The sequence below is a fragment of the Hyperolius riggenbachi genome, chromosome 10 (assembly GCF_040937935.1).
Source record: "Hyperolius riggenbachi isolate aHypRig1 chromosome 10, aHypRig1.pri, whole genome shotgun sequence".
Taxonomy (NCBI): domain Eukaryota; kingdom Metazoa; phylum Chordata; class Amphibia; order Anura; family Hyperoliidae; genus Hyperolius; species Hyperolius riggenbachi.
The window spans coordinates 120044523-120070248 of NC_090655.1; the positions used below are offsets into that span (position 1 = coordinate 120044523).

General features: G+C 39.9%; 1 protein-coding gene across 1 annotated transcript in view; it reads right to left on the minus strand.

The window, feature by feature from the left end:
• Window positions 1-1364: 1364 nt before the first annotated feature.
• LOC137536724 (neuropeptide FF receptor 1-like) overlaps window positions 1365-25726 on the minus strand; it is a 118200-nt gene continuing 93838 nt past the window's right edge. Inside the window, exon 4 of the mRNA XM_068258946.1 lies at window positions 1365-2307. Coding sequence (XP_068115047.1) covers window positions 1419-2307 — 889 coding nt within the window. The 3' untranslated portion in view covers window positions 1365-1418. The remainder of the gene's footprint in view (window positions 2308-25726) is intronic.

Genomic DNA, 25726 nt, shown 5'->3' on the forward strand with positions numbered 1-25726 from the left:
ATTTTCCTGATCAGAAAAAAAAACCTTTAAAATAGTTTCTGTTTCTTTTACAAGCAAATATGCAAAGATATGAAAGTAGATGTTTGCTAAAAAAAATGGCAGACTCAAAAAAACCTTTGTAGGAAGCCATGCAATATTATTTGATACTTTTAAACAGAATCACAGCCACGTTACAATTACAAATAACAGGAAATCTCTGAAATAAATAAACGTTTATAGTCAATTTAATACATTTAATAGCATAGCCTACATTGTTCTCTGTATAATAAAACACAGAGAATCAGCATATTCACTTTTAAAGGACATCCGAGGTGAAAATAAATTAATGACATAAATAATTATATCTAGCCTCCTTCTCCTAAAAATGACTTTTTAAGATATTCCACAGTTTTATTTTATATTTAAATCTACTTTTAAAATTGTCACTGTTTTGTTGTTTTTGTTCAATGACACATTCATTGAAGTATGCTAGAGCTAAAATCTATGAACTATTGACCATTTTTATCTCTTTCCTGCTTTCAGGAGCCATTTTCTGCTAGGAAAGTATTTTATAGTTGTAATTTCTTATCAGTGAGGTTCACTCACACTGTAGTCTGACCCAATCCTGACTCAGACAGGAACTGCCACTTACATACCTGATGTCTAAACTCTTTCAGGCAGAGAAAGAAAAATAAAAAGAACACAACATAGTTATTTGTGTGCTAGGCACTGTACATACACAGGTCTATCTCATCATGTCATATGTCACCTCGGGTATCCTTTAAGGATGAGCGAGATCAATTTCGTGAAAAGAATGAAATTGTTCTGGAGCATTCTAGGACGTGGGCGCACAGAGGATGTTAACTCACCTAAGCCACTGCCTCTTGCGTATGCGCTCCATGCTTTTCTCCATATTCTCCACACTTCCACCGTGACAGCGGAACTTTCGGTTTAGAATCCCAAAGTATGGGAAAGATGGAGAGGCAGCAGCTTAGGCGAGTTTCCTCCCACTGCGGGTATTGTGCTCCCGCACATTCAGAGACAATTTGGCATTATGCTAAATTAATTTTACTCATCCATATTCACTATCGCTTTCCCATATAAAGAGGATCTACTTCTGATCCTTTCATTGCCTAGATAATGCATAATTTTTTAGCTTAACATGTTTCATTCATAAGCAACACTGCAGTGTGTTTAGCAAGACACATAAACCACTATGATAATGGTGGATGAAAATCTCATCAAATGTTGATAGCTGATTGTCTTTTTTTTTTTTTTTTGCTTATATCCAAAGATATGCCAATTGTACTATATGCTGCTGTTGATAAAAACATATATTGTCTAATGCAACAAATCCAGTGAAATATTTTATCCTTTAAGAGCCCAAGCCGCCTCTTAATTTTATGCTGTCCGTTTGGTGTAGAATTAAAACATCCCTTTCATATATCCCATGCTGGAATGCTGACGGTATTATTGGAGCTTTTATTTTCTAATTCCTCAACCACCAACCCATGATGAGCAATTCTTCCACTTCTTAAAGAGAACATACCACTCTTGCCAGAGTTACTGTTGCAGCCATCTGAGCCTTGAGCCGAGTCACTGGGCTGTACTTCCACAAAGATCCTGTTGCGTACTCCAAAGACAAACCCACTGTTCTTTCTCTCTGAATAGGTCTCATTATGTTCTGTTTTTAATGAGCAGAACTGTACTTTGAAGGCTTCCTGGAAACCTCTCCTAAAGTTTTCATTAAAATAACCATATATAATAGGATTGACGCTGCTGTTGAAGAAGGCCAGCCAATGGGCAAAGGGAAAAACATACACAGCAATTATATTCAGCTGAAAATCACTCAGATTTCCATAATCCGTGAGCAACATGAGGGTCCACAAGGGTAGCCAAGAGAGTGTGAAGAACAACGCCACCATAATCAACATGTTTATCACCCTTACTTTCCTCTTGGAAACTCTCCGGCCTTCATGTTCTTCAGATGCAGATCCTCGGATAGTAGCAGATGACTTGAAGAGCTTGAATGCAATGCGAGCATACATGATGACAATCAAAGTGAGAGGAGCCAAGTAAATGTGGGAAAAGAGGACAGTTGTGTATATTTTACGCATTTCTTTGTCTGGCCAGGCTTCCCAACAAGAGTAGAGTGGGTAGAAGTTATTGTAGTCATCCACCATGAAATGGTAATCATCCCTGGTCACAGTAAGAGTGACTGCTGATGGGCACATGATAATCAGAGCCAGAAGCCAGATGACAATGATGGTAAGTATAGCGTTCCTTAGAGTCAGCTTTTGTCTAAATGGATAAACAATACAACGGAACCTGTGAAGGCAGAAAAAAAGAGAGAAAATGAATGTTACTTCAACTAATGTAGAATAAAGAGACTGAGGCCGATCCAATTCACCTTTTGTCTTAAGTTTTCTCCTAGGAGATCAGTTTTCACCTTCTGTTTAAAATACATGAACATTAAACTAATATTTTTTCAGCATTCTGCAATTAAAAAAGTACAAAAAAGAAGTTGAAAAAGTACTGTTAAAATTATTCTGAGTATTTTCTTGCTTGCTGGTAGCTTAAAAGGTATTTTAAATGATAGGATAGGATGTGAAAATATCACCAAGGAGACAACTTGAAGATAAAGTAAATTGTATCAGCGCAAATATGTTTACATTTATCTAATTTTATTAAAATATAGTTTCACATAACCAAGTTTTTCATTGTTCCTAGCCTCTCTTGTAACGTGTTTTAAAAGCAAAAAAAAAAAAAAGAGCCATAATTCATCGTGGTGCCACTGGGGTTCTGTTATTTACCATATACGGTGTGACTCTGCTGGGTTACAGAGTCAATATTGGTTCAAGCACACACCGATCCCAAGTGGGTGGGTGTTAGTAATTTGTGCATTCAAGCTATACTTTACATTTTAAAGCAGAAGAGGTATATATTATTCAATTTTGAAATATTTCTGACTGAAATGATTACGATAATCATGCATTTACATAGTTCTGACATATTCTGCAGCTCTTACGGGGTCCATAGTTATTAAAGGGAATCTGAAGTGAAAATAAACTTATGAGATAATGATTTGCATGTGTAGTACAGCTAATAAATTAGTAGCACATACTGTATATGAGTCTCCTATTGTTTCCAGTACAGGAAGAGTTAAGAAACTTCACTTGTTATCTATGCAAAAGAGCTTTTATGAGCTCTCCGACTAATTTTGTCAGAGAGCAATGCTATTTTCTGAAGCACTTATCTCAACCTGTCTCTCACTGTTTCTTGTTTACTTAAGGTTTTTCTGCCAGGAAGCTCAAAGCACAGTGAAGGAAAGAGGCGCCCTGGTGTAATAAAAGCGTCTAAAAACAGCTTAAAAACAAAAGGTAATATGAGGTAGCTTACCTCAAATGACGAAATCTCTGTAATTCATACAAAAGATTTTTATTAGCACAGGCAACACGTTTCACGGTTCTCAGCTTGCTTCATCAGGCCGATAGCAGTGCCAAATAAAGAAAATCATTCAGCATAGGGAGCCTCCATATGCTGAATGATTTTCTTTATTTGGCACTGCTATTGGCCTGATGAAGCGGGCTGAGACCCGCAAAACGTGTTGCCTGTGCTAATCAAAATCTTTTGTATAAATTACAGAGATTTCATCATTTGTGGTAAGCTACCTAATATTACCTTTTGTTTTTAAGCTGTTTTTAGACGCTTTCTTTACACCAGGGCGCCTCTTTCCTTCACTGTGCTAAGTATATACCCCCGAACACACCTTGTCCGAGGGGTTGTGACGGACCACTAGTTGATCCCCCACAGTGGTTCACGTTCCCTTTTTTGACTAAGAGAGCAACCATCCTCTGGTTCTGGTCAGGACCACCCCGAGTGGAGTCGGGTTTCTTGTCTCCACCTGCTTCCTGTGGTTGGTTGCCCCCAGCAACCTCCCTTTCTGAGTAGTGCTTCTAATTCTTTTACTCCCATTGCGATTACTGACATATTGCACTACTGGGCTCCTGTTTTTTTGTCTCCTGTACTTTTCTCTGCAGGGTGGTGCACCACCCCTACTACAATTTTAGGAAGCTCAAAGGGTCATTAGCTCTGCTCTGTTTCATCATTGAAACTACAGAGTAATTTGTAAACTGCAAATATTAGAAAATGATGCAGTGTTATAGAAAAACAGCTAAACAAGTATAACTGAAAATAAAAATATGAGACTCTTATTTGCTACTAATGTTCTATTAATTATCTGTACTACACATACAATTCATTATATCACACTTTTTTTCGCTTCAGTGTCACTCTAAGGGCTCTTTCACACTAGAGGCTGCGGTAGAAAAGGCTGAAAGTCAGCCTTTTGCTTAACGCCAATACATAGCGTTTTCAAAGCGTTTTCAAAGCCTTTTGAAAGAGTTTTACAGCCCATATGAAAACGTCCTTTTTTTTTTCTTCTATAAAAATAAGTGAACAAGATAGCTGTAAAACGCTTTGAAAAGGCTTTGAAAACGCTGAAGTTGGCGTTTTCCATTGACTATCATTGAAACGCCAACAGCCAACTTCGGCTGTTAACAGCCATGAAAAAGCTCCTGGGAGCGTTGAAATGCAACGCTCCAAAACGCCGAGTTAGATGTGAAAGGTAAAATGAAAGTCTATGGACTTTCTTTTACCTAGCAAAACGCCAACTTCGGCCGTGGCGTTAAAACGCCAAAAAATCCCTCTGGTGTGAAAGGGCCCTAAAGGTTTTACCCAAATCAACTTTTGTTGGTTTAGCATCAGGAGAATCCCTTAAAGGGGTTCTGTGGAGTGCTGCAAAAAACAAAACGGACACTTACCTGGGGCTTCAATCAGCTGATAGAAGCCCCTGGAAAGTGTCAGTTTTTGTTTTTTTGCAGCTCTGCCCAGAACCCCTTTAAAGGGAATCTGAGAAAGGGGATATACAGTATAAAAAGATACATACCTGGGGCTTTCTCCAGCCCCCTCCAGGCAGATCGCTCCTCCTGCGCCACCTGAATCCTCCACTATTCCACCCGTAAAGTCCGTAGGTCTGGGGTGTAATGCGCAAGCACAGCCTGGTTGTGCGAGTGCTCCCATCATGCTCCTGTCACTGGGAGCATTCTGCGCTTGCATTGACGGGAGAGAATAGCGGAGGGAGCGATAAGCCTGGAGGGGGCTGGTGGAAGCCCCAGGTATGTATTATTATTTTTTTATATCCCTGTCTCTAATATTATACTTAACATACCTAATGTTACACTTATCACTTTAATGTTATAAAGACAAGGGCATCCTCTTTGTATTAGCCCCTGAAAGGTATTCCCAGTGTAATAATCTACCATAATGGTGGTAAGTACATCACTAAAAAAAGAACGTAAGTCAACAACAAAACAGTTGTAAAGTGCTTTTTCCCCCACAGGACCCAAAGTACATCATTTAATGTTATAAAGCAGGATACCTTAATGAGACTGCAGTGGTTAAACAAAGATAGGTAAAAGAGGTCATAAAATTGTCTGGCAGTGAACATAAAACCCAGGTAAATATAGCATTCAGTTTGTGTTGTATAGAGCAAAATGTATTACATTCTCCAGTCATATTTCTTGTAAGAACCATAACATTCATATCTATAGTGCAGATTGAATGCTGGATAAAAGGGTGGACATGAAATATTTATTTTTCCTGTGTCCGTATTGTGTTTCTGTATAGTTTCATTTATATTTATAAATTCCTGTGACGGATCGTCATTGTAAGATCCATTGTTACATTTTGCATGCTATGTTGTACACCACATTTCTGGAAGAATGCCAGAATGATCCTGTAATGTTAAAGGTCCCTGTGGTTTGTGCAGCACTTAGTGATTGATTAATGTGATTGCACAGTTTGCAGTGAATACTCTTGCATGGTTTAGTTCCCTTGAGAATACAGTTATACTCAGAATTAATCTTTCCATTAATCAGTTTGTATCTACGGTTTTGTGGTGGTTTGAAGGCTAGAACTGGGGATTCTGAAAAGATTTAATTCAAAGTCTCATTCTCTTGTACAGTGAGCTGCAGCTCTTTAATTAGTTGCTTATACATTCTGTTAGTGGACTGTAAGTGACTACCAGTGGTATACATGTATTTACAATTTATACATGTTTTTTTAATACATGATTTGCAGAGCTTTTATCTCTATTCTAGTTGAAATTATTTTGCCAGCATGCTATGGTGTTTATCTCTGTTGTATCCGTCAGACCATATATAGTTGTATCAGGTTACGTGACTGGTTATGATGATTTCTCCAATGTATTGGAGTGAAATGGATGTTGTGAAAGTATCTGTATCTGTCAGTGGGGTTTCTGTATGCTGATATTGTTCTGAATAATACACAGGTATTTACATACAGTTTTTACATTAAGCAGACAATACACACATTCGAATTGATTTACAAAGCCGTGATAACTCTGATCACGGTCGCGCTAGCGTTTTGCACGCACTATAACGTGCGTAACGGTTTTTACGCGCAATCAGTCATAGTGGTCAGTCAGATCTCATTCAGCACCTTAAAAGGAATGCTTGGGTGACTTTTTTTTTTTCATTTTTATAAGGTTTAACCACTTTATGACAACCTGACTTATAAAAACGTCCTGCTAGAACCTCATAATGGGTCCAAGACGTTTTTATAAGTCAGACAGTGCTGCTGTTGCTGTGCGAGTGGGCGTGCGCACCTGCATTCCTGTGCAAGTGCAACAAGTGAAAAAAAAAACTCACCAAAGAAAAAATACAACTTTGTTTCCAAATACTATATTGTCACCACACTTTGTACTAGGGACATAATTAAAATGTTGTGATAACCAGGACAAATAGGCAGATAAAATGTGTAGGTTTAATGTACAGTAGCAGTGTTTATATTAAAACTATAGGGGATGGAATTGGAGAAATAATGTATTTTTTCATTTTTTCCTTGTTTTTCCCTTTAAAATGCATAGAAAATAAAGTAATTACTGAAAACTAATATCAACCCCAAAAAGCCTAATTGGTGGTGAAAAAAACAAGATATAGATCATTTTATTGTGATTAGTAGTGATTAAGCTATTGGCAAATGAAAGGGATGAGCACTGAAAGGGGAAAATCGCTCTTGTCCGTTAGGGTAAAAACCGCTTTGGGGTGAAGTGGTTAAAAGGACTCTGAGCAGTGCAGAAACTATGGAAAGATGCATATCATTTTAAAGCTCTCTTTCTCCTCTTTCCAATGATATATAAACCGCTGTCCTACGCCTTTTAGTTTTCGCTATTTTCGCGATTGAAATTGCCGCGGCCGCGATTTCAATCGCGAAAATAAAGAAAACTAAAAGGCGTAGGGCAACGATTTAGGTGTCGCCAGAAAGAGGAGAAAGAGAGCTTTAAAATGATATCCATCTTTTCATAGTTACATTGTATTACACAGGCCGACTTTTTCTGCTGAATGGAGCTGCTGACACTGGGGAAAGTGTCGTCCTGTGTAATACAAGTAACTATGGAAAGATGGATATCATTTTAAAGCTCTCTTTCTGGCGACACCTAAATCGTCGCTCTACGCCTTTTAGTTTTCTTTATTTTCGCGATTGGAATCGCGGCCGCGGCAATTTTAATCGCGAAAATAGCGAAAACTAAAAGGCGTAGGGTGGCGGTTTATATATCATTGGAAAGAGGAGAAAGAGAGCTTTAAAATGATATGCATCTTTCCATAGTTTCTGCACTGCTCGGAGTCCCTTTAATAATTAGATTTTTGAAAACTAATCTTATTTAACCCTCCTGGCGGTATGAAAAATTCCGCCAGGAGGCAGCGCGGCAGTTTCTTTTCTTTTTTTTTTTTTAAATCATGTAGCGAGCCCAGGGCCCTCTTCGATCAGGAAATCCCGTTCAAAGAACGTCGTGACGTCATTGGGAGTCCCGATCCACCCCTCGGCGCTGCCTGGCACTGATCGGCCAGGCAGCGCACGGGGTCTGGGGGGGGGGGGGGCCTGCGCGCCGCAACGGATAGCGGCGATCGGGCGCGGGGCGGCGGCGATCAGTGTGCTGGCGCAGCTAGCAAAGTGCTAGCTGCGTCCAGCAAAAAAAAAAAGTAAGAAAATCGGCCGAGCAGGGCCGGAGAAAACCTCCTGCGCGGCTTACCCCGAACTACGTTCGGGGTTACCGCCAGGAAGGTTAAAGAGACACTGCAGCGAAAAAAAAATTATGATATAATGAATTGGTTGTGTAGTACGGATAATTACTTGAAGATTAGTAGCATAGAAAATATTCTCATATTTTTATTTTCAGTTATAAAGTGTTTTTTATAACATTGCATCATTCTCTAATATTTGCAGTTTACACACTACTCAGTATTTTAAATGTTTTTACAAAGCAGTCTTATGAACTATTGACCTGTCCTCTGGAGAGAAAAAGAAGAACGAATGACTGACAGTTGAGATAACAAGCTTCAGAAAAAAGAGCTCTCTGCGACTTTGAAAGTCGTGGAACTCAATGGCTTTATTGCATAGACAACAACTGGAGTTTCTTAACTCTTCCGGTACTGGAAACAATTTTAGACTCATATCTCTGCTCCTAATGTTTTATTTCTTAGCTGTACTAAACATACAAATCATTATATCATAATTTTTTTTCTGCTTCAGTGTCTCTTTAAGATTAGTAACAAATTAAGTCTTCCAAATGGAAAATGTGTTGTCTCTTCTACTGCTGGTTTGACCGATAAGATTGGTAAGTTAGAGAAAGGTCTTGCTTTACTTCTATACCAGGGGCAAACACAGAATTTTCAAGGGGGGATTCCTGAAAGGTCTCCCTCAGCCATGCACAATACAGTATAATAATATGGTAGGACATCATGCTGGGTACACATAATGCAATTTACCGTCCTACCGACCGACAACAGGATCAATCAGGAGAAGTTGGGATACAGATAGTAATGAGGAAAGCCGACATTGGTAATGAAGGGGAAAGTTAAGCATTCACACAGCAGGGCACAGGGCTGTGCTCATACCTGACTCTTTTAAGTTCCCCAAAGCTGTTCCATGCTCTGTACACACACTGTTGCTGCTACATCAACTGTAGGAGGGAAATAAACGGGGAAGTGCTGTGAACTGCAGGATGCCTGCAGATATTCTGGTGTCCCAAAATTCTTTGTCCCAGACACTCCACCTGGTCTGAGGGGGGATTCTGGGCAGCTGTAACCCCCCCCCCCCCCCCGCGTTTGCCTATGTATACAGTTAAAATAAGATGTTTCAAGAGAGCACAGCCAAGTTGAATTATCTGCCAGTAGCAGAAGAGTAAACGAGGAACCATGTTAGCCATCAGTGAAAACAGGAAGTTTTGAATCAGGATGATACCATTTATCAATGAACTTTGAAACATTTAGAGTTTTGACCTAATAAATAGATATTTTTAAAACTCTACAGCCTGATATGCTAGGTGAAATGTTAAAAGCACCGTTTATATACATAAGTTTATAGACTTTTTTTGCTTTCCCATTCATGTATATATAAAATATTAAAGCGGTATCGTCACCATAAAAATCAAATTTCAACAGCAACTGGTCTGAGTGTATTAAGTGATAAAGATGCTAATCCTGCATTCAAAAAACTTTCAAAACTTTTTCTGCTGTTATGATTTGTAGTTATCACATACTTAAAGAGAGTCTGAAGCCATAATAAAAATGGCTTTTTTGCTTATATATAGCAGGGGCGTGTGCCCCTGCTAAAACGCCGCTATCCCGCGGCTGAACGAGGGTCCTTTCCCTTCCAAATCCCCCCCTGCAAAATCACGACCAACTTGGTCGTAGATTTTGCTACCCCTGTGCGCTTCCGTGTGAGGCAAGGCTATGAGCTGCAGCCCTGCCTCACACGCATCTATCAGCAGCTGATCTCCGCCTCTCCCCCGCCCCTCTCAGTGGAGGAAGCCTGAGAGGGGCGGGGGAGAGGCGGAGATCCGCCGCTGAGAGACGCGTGTGAGGCAGGGCTGCAGCTCATATAGCCCTGCCTCACACGGAAGCACTCCCCAGGCAGCACAGGGGGGATTTGGAGGGGAAAGGACCCTCGTTTAGCCGCGGGATAGCGGCGTTTTAGCAGGGGCACACATGCCCCTGCTATATATAAGCAAAAAAGCCATTTTAATTATGGCTTCAGACTCTCTTTAAGGAGCACTGGCCCTTTAGTAGTCGGTGCCAAAGAATTGCATGCTGGGGGATCTTTTTATCTATAATGTATTCCTCCTCTTTCCTTTATTTCCCTGCCAGCTGCTTATCTGAAACCTAATCCCCTCACACTCTTGTGTTTACAAGCAAGGCTGAGGCGACTCAGTGATTGGAGGAGACAAGAAAAAAAGTAAAGGGCAGAAATGACATCACGAGTTAGCCTTAACTGTGGGCAAAAAACATTGCCCCCCACCACTAACAGAATTCTCGTCATTTACTATATAACATTCACTGAAATCAAAACGTGGACAGTATAATACATGTGTTATGTAAGTAGTTCAAGTATTTATCTACTTATATATGTGTTTTTTTTTCCTGGCATAGTATGGCTGATCCTACTGCTTTAACCACTTCACAACTGAGGGGTTTTACCCCTTCAGCATCCGAGCAATTTTCTCCTTTCAGCACTCCTTCCATTCATTCGCCTATAACTTTATCATTACTTATCACAATAAAATGAACTATATCTTGTTTTTTTACCACCAATTAGGCTTTCTTTAGGTGGGACACTATGCCAAGAATTATTTTATTCTAAATGTGTTTTAATGGGAAAATAGGAAAACATTTGAAAAAAAAACATTATTTTTCAGTTTTCTGCCATTATAGTTTTTAAATAATGCATGCTACTATAATTAAAATCCATGTAACTTATATGCCCATTTGTCCCAGTTATTGCACCGTTTAAATTATGTCCCTATCACAATGTTTGGCACCAATATTTTATTTGCAAATAAAGGTGCATTTTTTTCAGTTTTGTGTCTATCCCTAATTACAAGCCCATCATTTATAAAGTAACAGTGTTATACCCTCTTGATATAAATATTTAAAGATTTCAATCCCTAAGGTAACTATTTAAGTTTATTAATTGTAATTATTTTTTATTTATTTTAATATTACAAAAAAATAATAATATTGGTAACAATTGGGGAGGGTGGGAGTTAATTAGTTAAAATAAATAGTGAAAATAATGTATTTGTATGTGAAAAAATTTTTTGGGTGTAGCATTACTTTTTGGCCACAAGATCGCCAAATTTTTTTTTCAGGCGTCCTGCAAGCGTCGGAAGGACGCTTGCAGGAAGGGAGGCTGGGAAACTGAGTTTTTTCACAATGATCGCGCTGCTTCTCATGGAAGCATGCCGATCATTGCGGGGGCAGAGATCAAGGAACGGGAATGGATTTTCCCGTTCATTGATCTCCGGGCGAGCGGGCGGCGGCGTGCACGATCGCGGGAGTGCGAGCGGGAGCACGGACAGCGGCGGCAGCAGCAGGGAGTGCGTATATCTACGCTCTGGGCGGGGAACTGAAGTCCAAAGAAGCGTAGATATACTGTACCCGGGCGGCGAACTGGTTAAAGTACCCTGAATTGAGATGGATATGGTGCTGACATATTCATTTCCATTGAAACTGCAAATTGCCTGGCTGTCCTGCTGATCCTCTGCTTCTAATACTTTTAGCCATAGACCCTGAACAAGCATGCAGATCAGATTTTTCTGTCTGAAGTTTGACTGGAGTAGCTGCATGCCTGTTTCAAGTGTGTGATTCAGATACTACTGCAGCCAAAGAGATCAGTAGGACTTCCAGGCAACTGGTATTATTTAAAAGGAAATAAAGAAAATACATTTGGCAGCCTCCATATCCCTTCTAGTTCAGGTGTACTTTAATATACTCTTCTTTTGGGTTCCTGAGAAATAGATTTTTTCCTTGCTCTTTTTTCCAGAATTAATTCAACACTGACATAGATAAGAAATCTGGGCCCATATACAATTCATTTTTTTCTCCTAAGTTTTCTCCTAGGAAATAATTTTTCAGCTGCTCTTTATATTACCTTTTAAGCTCTTTGTAATTGAAACAGTATCAAAGTATCAAGTAGGTGAAAAAGTATTATGAAAATTATTTTAAGTATTTTCTTACTTGCAGAGGGTTTAACTACTTTATCGGCCACTACAGTATATCTACATCCTCTGTAACTTCATCTCAGCCATGAGGATGTAGATATACATCTTGTAGCAGAAGCACAGCTGTGCACAGTTAGGCATTGCTCCTGTGCACACCTCTGGCACTACTTGTACTGGCACTAATTGGTGAGAGTGAATATATGTTCCTTGAGCCAATAGGATTTTTACCATTAAAAATGCTATTATTTACTCAGTTCATAGTGAAAAAATACACACTATAGCCTCATTGTAGAATCGTAGTAGGTAGCGGGTGTAAGGACACCTCCTAAAAAAAGACACAGGAGAGGAGACAGAAACGGGAGCACAATGGTGTAGTATGTAGAAACAGGTTAGTGGATGTATAAGAAAATATCTACTCACAAAGGTGGGTTGCAGAAGGGCAACCGACCACAAGAAGCAGGTGGAGACATTTAACCCGACTCCACTCGGGGTGGTCGCTGGGGACCTGGTGTGGTCGCACTCCTTGAGAAAAGAAAAGGGGACAGATATCCACTGTGGTGATTAACCACGTGCATTCTGTCTCCACCCCTCACACAGGGAATGCTTGGGGGGTGGGATGCACTATATGTTTAAAAGAGGTGCCCTAGTTGTGAATAAAAGCTTTTAAAAGCAGTTTAAAACTGAAAAAAGGTTTGAGGTTGCTTACCTCAATGATGACAAATCTTTGTATAAACAAAAGATTTTATTGGTAGCACAGTCAACACGTTTCGCGGGTCCAAGCCCGCTTCCTCAGGCCAATAGCAGTGCCAAGCCAAATAGGATAGTGAGCTAAGGGAGCCTCCTTTAGGATAGAGTTGGATATAGTTATTTCTGATTAAATAGGGACATAGCTAAAATGTCAGAACTGCTTTGGCCCATAAGGGGGGAAACAAGGTCTGGATGCAAAGTGGTTCAAAAGCATTTTATTACCAAGCGCCTATATGCAATTGAATTTTTCTCCTTAGTTTTCTCCTATGTGATATTTTCACCACTTATTAATAAAATACCTTTTAAACCATCAACAAGCAAGAAAATACAAACACTACTTTTGAAAGTACCTTTTCACCTACTTTTTGGTACTATTATAATTGCAAAGTGATGACAAGTTACTTAAAAGTGAAGATGAAAAATTATCTCTTAGGAGAAAACTCAGGAAAACAAGTTAATTGCATATGGGCCTAGGAGAATTTTTTTCATCTTCTATTTAAAATATCTTTATAACACTTTGCAGCTGAAAAAGTACTAAAAAGTAGGTGGAAAAGTACTGGAAAAGTACTATCAAAATTACTTTGATTATTTTCTTGCTTGCTGATAGTTTAAAAAGCATTGTATTGACAATTATGAAAATATCACCTAGGAGACCGGGGGCCATATGCAATTCACTTTTTCTCCTTAGTTTTCTCCTAGGTGATATCTTCACACCTTGGGCCATATGCAATTCACTTTTTCTCCTTAGTTTTCTCCAAGTTGATATTATCACACCTTGTCAATAAAATGCCATTTGAACCCCCAGCAAGAAAGAAAATACACAAAATCATTTTGATAGTACTTTTACTACTACTTTAAAGAGACACTGAAGCGAAAAAAAATATATGATATAGTGAATTGGTTGTGTACTATGAATAATTACTAGAAGATTAGCAGCAAAGAAAATATTCTCATATTTTTATTTTCAGGTATACAGTGTGTTTTCTAACATTGCATCATTCTATAATATGTGCAGATTACACAACACTCAGCATTCAAAATGATTCTTTCAGAGCAGTCTGTGAACTAATGACCTCTCCTCTGGCAGAGAAAAAGTAATTAGTTCACTTACAGTTGAGATAATAAAAGTCAGAAAACAGCCCTCTCCACGACTTTGAAAGTCGTAGAGCTTATGGCTTTTTTGCATAGAGATAACAACTAGAGTTTCTTAACTCTTCCTGTACTGGAAACAATTAGACTGATATATCTGATCTTAATGTTTTATTTCTTAGCTGTACTACACATACAAATCATAATATAATCATTTTTTTTTCGCTTCAGTGTCTCTTTAAGTAAATTTTTTTCATTGTGAAATGCTGAAAAGTTATTTTAAAGAGAAGATAAAACGTTTTCACCAAGGTGAAAACTCAAAGAGAATTGCATTTGACACCTCATCATTAAAATGCCTCTGAAAACTCTCAGCAAGCAAGAAAATACTCAAAATAATTTTGACAGTACTATTCAGCTACTTTTTTTTTGAATTCTTCAATTGTAGAAGGCTGAAAAGTTAATTCTTAGGAGAAAACTCAGGCGAAAAAGTTAATTGCTAATGGGCCCCACTGTCTAGTGTTTACTAGGAAGCTTCATGCACTCCATTCATTCCAGTAATTTATTTTTTTAAAGCGTCATTAGCTGGTGTTGTGTGTGTAGAGGGACACTGTTACAGCTGTAGGGTTACAGCTCTCCTGAGTTTAATAAAATACTCTACACTCTGCTTTGTCTGTGTTAAAGTGGAAATGTGAGCTGTGGAAATCCTGACATCCTGTCTTATAGATTCAGGCTGAGTCAGCAATAGTACCTGGTACCTGCGCTGCAGTTCTCCCTCCGCGCTCTGGGTGGCACTGTAACCCTGTAGTGAGATCGCTGTCGTCATGATGACAGATGGCGATCTCACCAGGGGGATGCAAAGCCTTGGAGGACAGGAAGAAGAATGACTGACAGTATCTGGATCCCTGGGAGGTGAGTGAAAACGCCACTGCACGGCATTGCTCTGCATTGACCTCGCAGCAGTCACCACGAGCCTGGCTCGGGGTTACTGCTCTGAGCTGCGGATTTCCAACCCTGAGCCTGACTCGGGTTCCCGCTAAGGAGGTTAAATTAAGTTGTGCTAAATATAGGCAGGGCTTTGATGCAGTGGAACATATTAATAATACCAGTTCAGGGGAAACTGGAGCAGAAGTGGTACAAAAAAAAATAGCAGATTTCACATCAAGGATTCTGATTGGTCACTTGTAGCAACTGCTTCACTTCTGCACCTGTTTTGCTTTACATTTGCTTTGCTTCTCTGTGCACTGGTCTTGATAATTCTGCTGCAGTGTTCCTGGGTGTAAAAGCATAAATGTAAATAAGCCCTTATTTACAATTATTTTATTTAACAGATAGTTAATGATTTCAGGGAATATAGAACCAATTAAAATGTTATTTTTATATGTATCTGGTGTTTGGATTGCATAGAGCTTTATAAAAAAAATAATGGTTTAAGTATATGCTTCCGAAATGGAAAAGAAAAGCAATAAAGTACTGCAAACATATAAAAAACACCTTATTAGTCATGTTTTCCTGTATACAAATCTGGATGTAATAGATCAATTGAACAAAGACACGTACAAACATTACATATGCTGTTTTGTATCCTGTACATACTCTAATACTTGTTTTATGTCCAGGAGACTTTGCAGCAAGGGTGACAAATTATTTACTCAGCTCATTAAACAGATTCTGAAAACTCCTTGAAAATGTTGTACATAATGATGTTACATTAAGCCGCATGGTATTAATCTCAATTTCTGGTCTTCAGGAAACATGGGGGAATTCAAAAAAGTATATGAATAAAACTGGCACTAATAGCTAATATGAAGTGCTCTGTATATATGCTTAAAGAGAAACTCCGACCAAGAATTGAACTTTATCTCAATCAGTAGCTGATATCCCCTTGTACATGAGAAATCTATTCATTTTCACAAACAGACCATCGGGTGCCGCTGTATGACTGATATTGTGGTGAAACCCCTCCCACAAGAAACGCTGAGGACCGTGGTACTCCTGGCAGTTTCCTGTCTGTGAACCTTGTTGTATTGTGGGAATGTAACGATTTGTGTCAGCAAAGAACAGAATTCTGATTATAAGTTCATCTGCAGTATCACCTATAATGCAGATGTATACCTGATTATATGGTGATCTGCAGAATCACCTATAATACCGGTATATCAGAAGCTGAGGTGACAACAAATAGCAATGTGTGATTGGTGCAAGAGTAGTACTGATAGGTTCAGCAATACCTCACCAGAGGAGCTGGTGGGTACTAACAGTACAGCGCCCCTCACCAGAGTCAAGGGCCCACTGATGAGAGTAGAGTGGTCAGACAGATTGAGATGGCAACAGACAGACAGATGCAGTACAAAATCAGAAGGCAGAGACAGGAAGGTATAAACAGGCAGAGTCGGCAGCAGGATCAGATGGGCAGAGGTACAGAATCACTGAGCAGAAGAGTAGTCAGAACGAGCCAGAGTCATGCACAAATAATAACACAATAATGTATAATATTTAAGGCTATTAAACAATTCCTATCTTGTGTGAAATCCCCAGTTTCCTCCCGGATTAAAGCACACCGGAACTATCTAAGGGTCTGAGCGCTAACACAAAGTATTCGCAACAGCAGACAAGTTGCGAGTGATTCAGCTACGCTTATGAAGCAGAGGAGACCAGTCTGGCACACCCCCTCCTATCAGCCAATGAGGAGCGGCGAGCGTCTCCTCTGACGTCAGCCGACCGGCCGGTCAGCTGATGCGCTTTCTCCCCGCATAAAGGTCCTGTCTGTGCGCGCGCGCATGCGACAAAGCAACCCTTAAAGCTGCAGTGGCCGAATTTATAAAAAATGGACTGGTCTTAGGGTGCTTTAAGCCCGTGGTCCTGAAGAGGTTGAAGGTGAAATAAATAAGATGTTTCAATTCAAATTGTCTAAATATTTTTTCCTAAAAACCCAAAGCCAATATTGCTGTTTTTTAATAGTGTTTTAATAATGAATTTGAACATTTCCTTTTATGTTCAATAATTTTTATTGATTTTTCAACAAAAACAAAAACAGTAACCAAGACAGTGAATCTTACGAAACAATGTCATATCCAAACAGGAGATTAGAACAGGTACAATGTGAGTTATGTCAGTACTAGTATGACTATATATACATTGAGAGCATATAACGCAATAAAGATTATTATAGTTAACCAGGACATTGGTAGTCACACTACATTAACCTCATAACAGAATAATTCAATAATAAGCAGTCATTACATTGAAAAGTTTAGTGGTAAAGCTTAAGAGAATAGCACCTACCCATTTACAGGACCAAACATGGTTGTGCAGGGATATCCTCCTGTGGGTACAACTGGGAGTTTATGAGGTCCTGTCTCCAGTGAGACAGGATTTTTATTCTGGACTGGGAAAGGCTTGACTATACAGAGGCAATCAATGAAGGGGGCAGCACCCCGAGAGTATGGAGCCAATACTGACATATATAGTTGTAAACCTTGTCAAATTTTCGAGTCATGGATATGATTAAGGATAGGAAGAGAAAGGAAAGAGGAAAAAGGAGCAATGAAAGAAGACAGAAGACCATGGGAACAAGGAGCAAACCAATCCTTCCACAAGATATAGAACATATATTCTATACACGTTAAGCCCAGGTTAGAAGTGCTTGAGTTGGGAGTGGACATCCGTCCCTAGTTTGTAGTCTGAAAGTGGAGTCTATACTTTATCAAATATTTTCATAGTGTCTGTTAGTCTGGCTCTTAATTTTTCAAAAAATAAAACATGGCAGAGTGGAGTTCCAAGAAGCGGCTATTGTTAATTTTGTAGCTGTAAAAATAAAGTTAACCAAAGCGGTTTGAGTGGACAAGACAAGTGCGGATATGGGAGGCCTAGCAGTGTGTGTACAGGATTTTTAGGGACGGGAATGTTCTCCACAACCTATGTACTTTCTTACACTTCCACCATATGTGGGTATGTGTACCAACCTCTGCACAACCCCTAAAACAGTTACATGGGGAGTTTGCTTTAATCTTTGACAATCTTTGGGGAACCAGGTACCATCTAAATAATAATTTGTAATTGACTTCAACAAGATCGGCATTTACTGAAACTAGAGGAACGTTGTTCCAAATATCCGTTAGGTCGTCAGTTTCAATTGATGCTCCCAACTCCTTTTCCCATTTTATTATATATTCTGGCTTATGCTCAGAGAACATTTGTGACAGGTCTATATAAACCATAGAGATTATACCTGAAGAAAAAGGATCTGTTGCGCAAGTAGCCTCAAATGATGTTTTGGATGAAAGGGAGGAGGTATCAGGTAAGTTACTTTTTACAAAATTAGCTATTTGCAAATACCTGAAGCATTCATTGGAGGGTAAATTATATTTCTCCTTCAAATAGGTAAGGGATTTAACCCCCTGCTCAGTTATGAGATCACAAATTCTCGTCAAACCAGCTTAGGACCACCATTGATAACTGGTGGGTGATAACAGTCTGGTCGGGAAGGAAGGATTGCCCAAAAAGGATGCTAGTGGACAATGTGATAACAATCTTCCTTAATACTTACAACTATCCCATATTGTGAGCGAGTTTTTAATTATGGGGTTAGAAAGTTTGTTACCGGAAGAGGGGGGTTTCAAATAAGATTTTGGAGGTTGATAGGGAGAACAATGTGTTCTTCTATGTCTACCCAGGAAGGCTTCCCTTCGTTAGCATGCCAACATGTCAATGAAGCTAATTGGGCAGCTTTGTAGTATAGTTTCAGGTTAGGAACTCCTATGCCACCATTAGACCATGGAAGAAGCAGGTATCTCTTTTTAAAACAAGGTTTTTTGGTGCCCCATATGAAGTCATTGACCTTGCTTTAAAGAGACTCGATAAATGCTAAGGGAACGGAGACAGGGAGTAACCTAAAAGCGTCGAGTAATTTTGGAAGAAAGGTCATCTTAATGGCTGCGATTCTGCCCATCCACGGGATCTAATACCTCTTCCAGCACTCCAGCATCTTACAGAGCCCCTAGGCCAAAGGAGGGTAGTTATATCGGAATAGCAAATCATAGGAGCTGGTAAGGTAGATTCCTAGATATGGAAGTTTACAGTTCTCTACCTGGAATTCCAAAGCGTCTTGGAGAGCCTGCATTAATAAATGGGGTAATTAAATATTCAACGCCTTTGATTTAGCAGATATGAATAGTTGATGTGAAGTCCTGACACCTTCCCAAATTGTGCTAGTATGTTTGACAAGGAGAGGATGGATTTAGTGGGTCGGGTGATGCACATCACCTAATCATCTACAAATAGTGCAATCTTGTGCATTCTATTACCTAATTGTATACCCTGTATCTCCGGCGTGTTACGGATCAGAATGGCTAAAGGCTCAATAAGTAGAGCAAAAAGCAAAGGGAACAGAGGGCATCCCTGATGGGTACCTCGCATTATGTTGAAAGAGGAGGATTTAAAACCCTGATAGACTACCGCTGCTGATGGTGTGGAATATAAAGCCTTAACCCAGGTGATCATATGATTGCCAAAGCCCCAATGTTGTAATACAGCCAGTAGATAGGACCATGAGACTGAGTCAAAGGCTTTAGTGATGTCTAACGCTAACAGCATAGAAGGATTAAAAGCGAGATGAGCATGGTGGATTAGGTGGGTAAGTCTATGAACACTATCTCCAGCTTGTCTTTGGGGCATGAAGCCCACTTGATCGTTATGTATGAATGTAGCAATGCCACAATTTAAGCGGTTAGCCAGTCTAATCTATATTTAAAACAGATATTGGATGATAATTGTACCAAATGTGTTGATTGGTATTTGGTTTCGGGATCATACTAATACATGCTGAGATCGTTTCTTGATGAAACTGGGCTCCTTTGAGGATATTGTTAAATACGTTAACTAAATGAGGGGCAGGGAAATTGCTAAACTTTTTATAGTATAATGCCGAACATTTCCTTTTAAGCTATTATGAAATACATATAGTAGAGTGAGCGAAAGAGAGAGAAACAGAGACAGAGAGAAATAATGTACCTAAAAGCATGATGTCAGGCTTGAAGATTTATTCATGACAACCATTACTGGTAATGATTTCCCATTCAATAATGGGTCCAGTGTTAGAGAAAATAGACAGAGAGGTGAGGCATCCATTCTTGCGGTTTTACTAAAAGGTATCTGCAGTGTTTTGTTTATTCTGCTTTATTCTATGCTAAAAATACATCATTTGAAGCTACTAGCTGGAGTACTTGAGCAAACGAATATAGCCCTGGCCTCAGTTTATGTTGTGCTGTGAGATTAGATTAATTTAGATAATAATGTGATGACCAGGCAGTGATTGATCTGAGTAAATGTACTGTAGGCAGATTTAAAGTGGATCCAAGATAAACTTTTACTCATTGCATAATTGTGTTCCTTTTATATGTGTAGTGGCTGGATAGTGTACTGGTTAAGGGCTCTGCCTTTGACATGGGAGACCAGGGTTCGAATCCTGGCTAGGTCAAGTACCTATTCAGTAAGGAGTTCAAGGCAAGACTCCCTAACATTGCAGGGTGGCCTCTTGAGCGCGTCTGAGTGGCTGCAGCTCTTGAGCGCTTTGAGTCCGACAGGAGAAAAGCGCTATACAAATGTTCAGATTATTATTATTATTATATAGTTTATAGGGCATTCATCAAGCCAAATACTTTTTTGTTTTTGTTTTAATACTTGAATTCCCTATAAACTAATCAAGCTTCGCCCACAGCTTTCCAGTGCCTTGGCACACTCAGATCCATGTAGCAAGGGCTTATGGGAGTTAAGTCTGGGCAAGAGGAGGAGGAGTTTACTAGCCATAGATTTCAGAGGCAGAGGGGATGAGGGAGGAGTAGAGGGGAGTTAATTTGTTACAGGCTGAGGGCTGGAGATGCTATAAGCTTGTTTGTATAATGTGACAAACAGAACATGGTCGCTCTCATTGTATCACAGGAATAAAGAATCATAAACTATTGAAGCTGTTTGCAGCTAGATTTGCTGAGTAAACGATCTAAACTTTAGATAAGATATATAGACAAGTTACTTGTTATAGTTAGTTTTTCATCTCGGATCCACTTTAAGTGGGTGACTCAAGGCACCTAGAAAACTCTGTAAATTTCTTTGACAACTTAAGGTTGGTAAAATGAGCAATATAAGAGTTGTCCAACAAAAATACTAAAGCCACATGCACACTTGCAAGATTTATCACCTGAATCTATATTTTCAGATAATTTCAGGTAGTAGTTTTTAGAAATGAGTATTATAGAGCCATTGCTAAAGAACACTTGCAAAAAGAGAAGATCCGGGCACCAGGTAAGTTGCAATGCTAACACCACTTTATTTAATCCCACAACAAACAGACAAGGCAAAGAGGGGCAGCCTGACAGCCGTTTCGCGAGAGCTGCTTACTTCCTCAGAAACCAACCGCTGGTTATTGAGGAAGCGAGCAGCGCTCTCGAACCAGCTGTCAGGCCGCCACACACTTGCCTTGTCTGTTCTCTGTGGGATGAAAGAAAGTTGTGTTAGTATTGCAATTTAGCTGGTGCCCGGATCTTTTCTATTTGCAAGTATTGGACTGTCTTTTCTGTAAGGAGGCACAGTAGGTCACTCAACCCCAAGAGGTAGCCTATGATGCATCTAGTGCCGATCACTTCTCTCTCTACACCTAAGCTAAAAAACATTGTTGGAGGCACCCTAATTCGAGTAATTTGATTTTACCTCCTTCAAGAAATAATCCACAGGAGGTAGATATAGTGGAAGCGGGAAAAAAGGGCGCAGGCCGCTAGTGGACAAAAAGGGCGCCGCCATTCACTCTCACAATAAATAACGTTTAATGGGCGCCAAGCAGGAAAAAAGGGCGCAGGACATAAATAACGTTTACAAACGGCGCCAGGAGATTTTTAATGATTTATAAGTGTGCTTGTGGTGATTTACGTTCATAAAATGCACCCGTGCCGAATAACGTTTATAAAAATACTAAACATATTAATCTTATTTAACTAATTAAAACATTATTTAAAGTTTTATCCCTTACTGTTTGTATAACATTATTATTCACAAAATAAAGCGATCAGTACGTAACGTACATTGCAAAATATTTTTTGCATCCACAATTAGTAAAACATTATTATCCACATAATAAAGGGGGGTCTTAGGTTTAGGCACCACCAGGGGGGTCTTAGGTTTAGGCACCACCAGGGGGGTCTTAGGTTTAGGCACCAACAGGGGGGGTCTTAGGTTTAGGCACCAACAGGGGGGTCTTAGGTTTAGGCACCAACAGGGGGGTCTTAGGTTTAGGCACCAACAGGGGGGTCTTAGGTTTAGGCACTAACAGGGGGGTCTTAGGTTTAGGCACCAACAGGGGGGTTAGGGGTAGGTACAGGGAGGGTTACTTAGGCACCAACAGGGGGGGTCTTAGGTTTAGGCACCAACAGGGGGGTCTTAGGTTTAGGCACCAACAGGGGGGGTCTTAGGTTTAGGCACCAACAGGGGGGGTCTTAGGTTTAGGCACCAACAGGGGGGGTCTTAGGTTTAGGCACCAACAGGGGGGGTCTTAGGTTTAGGCACTAACAGGGGGGTCTTAGGTTTAGGCACCAACAGGGGGGTTAGGGGTAGGTACAGGGAGGGTTACTTAGGCACCAACAGGGGGGGTCTTAGGTTTAGGCACCAACAGGGGGGTCTTAGGTTTAGGCACCAACAGGGGGGGGTCTTAGGTTTAGGCACCACCAGGGGGGTCTTAGGTTTAGGCACCAACAGGGGGGGTCTTAGGTTTAGGCACCAACAGGGGGGTCTTAGGTTTACGCACCAACAGGGGGGTCTTAGGTTTACGCACCAACAGGGGGGTCTAGGGGTTAGAGGTAGGTACAGGGAGGGTTACTTAGGCACCAACGGGGGGGGGGTCTTAGGTTTAGGCACCAACAGGGGGGTCTTAGGTTTAGGCACCAACAGGGGGGTCTAGGGGTTAGGGATAGGTACAGGGAGGGTTCTGTGTAAGAGTAGGCTTAGGTATAGTTTTAGTAAAATTTTAGTAATAATTACTAATGTTTTACAACACGTATTACGAACGTAGTTATATTTATATCATCGTTATAAAGAATATTTTCAGATTTTATTATAAGAACAAACCGTAAATGAAGGTTATTCACAATAATATAGAATTATAACAATTAAACATATATTATTGTTTTTTTAATAAACGTAATTATAAGTTTAACTTTAGAAACAGGGAAGATTAACGTTTTCACAATTTCCGATTTCATAAACATTATTTAATGATTTATAATTTTGTTAAACATTATTTGTAAACGAAATATAGCACACTATTTTTATAAACCCTATTAATGATTAATTATTATTTAGAGTTTACACCCCGCGCCCTTTTTGTCCGGGCACCCTTTTTGTACGTACGCAGATATAGTATTTATTGATGCACATAAGACCATAAAATCACATGTCCCTTAATGATGAAGACCCTTAGAAGCCGTGATATTGACACCATCAATTCTCCTCTTAATGGACAACTCAAGTGAAAAAATATATGGAGTCTGCCATATTTGTTTCCTTTTAAACAATACCAGTTGACTGGTATAACACCAGAAACAAGAATGTGGCTTATATTGTCAGATATGACAATAATGTCAGAAACATCTGATCTGCTGCATGCTCTTTTTGGGTCTATGGCTAAAAGTATTTGAGGGAGAATATCAGCAGGATGGGCAGGTAACTAGTATTGCTTAAAAGGAAATAACATACCTACAGTTGTCCTTTTACAGATGCTCTGCTACTTGATATTCAACCCATATTAAGCAATTTTTCTGTCTCTTTTAGACCTATAACTCACCATTACATTGCCCCCTTTTAAGCTGAGGCTATATACCAGCTTGTTATGCCTGTCAGCAGCCATGCAAATCTTCCTGTCATTGTTTTTAGGCACTCCAGACAAAATATTATACAGCTTTAATTATTCTGTATGTTAGTTGAAGTTGTGCGTTATCCTGTTAGATCTGCACCACAGTCTCAATGTGTGGGAAAAGTCCAGCGGTGGCACGGGCAACCTGATGATTCTCTCCACAAAAATGATGACGCTTTGCAGTTTGAGCCTGTTGCTTGTAGTTGGGCTTGCATGCCAGGCGATGATTGAGAAGCCGAGGATGGATTTAACTGAAGCTGGTGAGCTGCGCCTGCGGCTCTGCTCAGCCTTCCTTTGAGTTTTGGTGGTGTTCTCCCGCTATCTCAGATCATTTGTGATGGAATGCCAAGAAACTAGATGCTTCAAACAGCAGGTATAACAGAGGCGCCAAACAAGTAGAAAAATGATTAAAATCCGTTTAAAAGGGGGAAGTTGGTGGACTCACCTCCCTCAGATAGACAAGAACCAAACAATGGGACGTTACTATAGGCAACAGTAAAAATTGCTATTGAGAAGGTCCAAGTATGCAACATGTTTCACGGGTCACTATTCCGCTTCATCAGGCAATAGGTTTGGAGAACACAATGCTGGGTCTAAAGACTGACCAAGCGCCTCTCTCACAGAGGCTCTTGGCCAGTCTTTAGACCCAGCATTGTGTTTTCCATACCTATTGCCTGATGAAGCGGGATAGTGACCCGTGAAATGAGTTACATACTTGGAGCTTCTTAATAAAAAAATGTTTACTGTTACCTATAGTAACATCCCATTGTTTGGTTCTTGTCTACCTGAGGGAGGTGAGTCCACCAACTTCCCCCTTTTAAATGGATTTTAATCGTTTTTATACTTGTTTGGCGCCTCTGTTATACCTTCTGTTTGATTGATCTTGTCCACCCTGGGTGAAGGGGTGTATCCCCATTTTTCCTATCTACAGAGAGCAACTTTTTATTACCTGAGTGGGGTCAGGTCATAATTCTCCCCACCTGCCTTGCCAGTGGATACCTTTGCGGCAACTTATGTTTGTGAGTATAATACTACACTTTCTTACTTTTCACCCATAACTGTTCGAAATACTACACCATATTGGGCTCTCGGTTTCATTTCTGTCTTTCTCAAGCCAAACTAGATGCTTGGTACCCTGGAGACCCTTAGTGGCTTTGAGTAAGACCGGGTCATATTACATCTAGACTGCCCCCAGAGACAATGGAATATATGAAATCATTCTGTAGCTATAACTGACAAGTAAGTCACATTACTTACCTAGATATAAAAATTAGTAGTAATCTGTGCAACCTATTTGGACTTAACTACAAGTCACGTATAAAGCTGGTTATCTTTGCTGGGCTGCATCGGTTGTCTGATTATCTGAACGTCTGAAAAAAAGAGACTGGGTTGAGTGTTATTGGGCGCCTCCTGAAGTCCACAGTCAATTCAACAGTGTTTTGCCGCATTTAGGTCAAGCATGTTGTATTTGCACCAATTTCAGATCTTCTGCGGTATGCATGCTCTTCATTTTCTCCAATGAGGCCAAGGATGGTGGTGTCATCCACGAACTTAATGACCATAACAGAGTTGGCAGATGAGGTACAGTGGTTTGTGTACAGGGAGAACAGGATCAGGGACAGTACGCATCCTTAAAGGGCAGCTGTGTTTGTGCTACTTATGCTGAAGGAGCAACTGCCGAGCATGACTAGTTGCGTTCTGGCAAGGTTGCCACACAGGATGTTCGAGCAAGGTGGCCATTAACTTAGTGGTACACAGGAGATCTTAAAGAGAACCTGAACTGAAAATAAAAAGTTAAAATAACAATACACCGGTCATACTTTCCTCCTGTGTACTCTCAATCTATTTCTTCTCTCCTGCGTCCCATTTGTCCACTGTAATCAATGGAATTCTCTATCCTCCATTTTAAAAATGGCCATTACCCCCTAAAAGCTTCC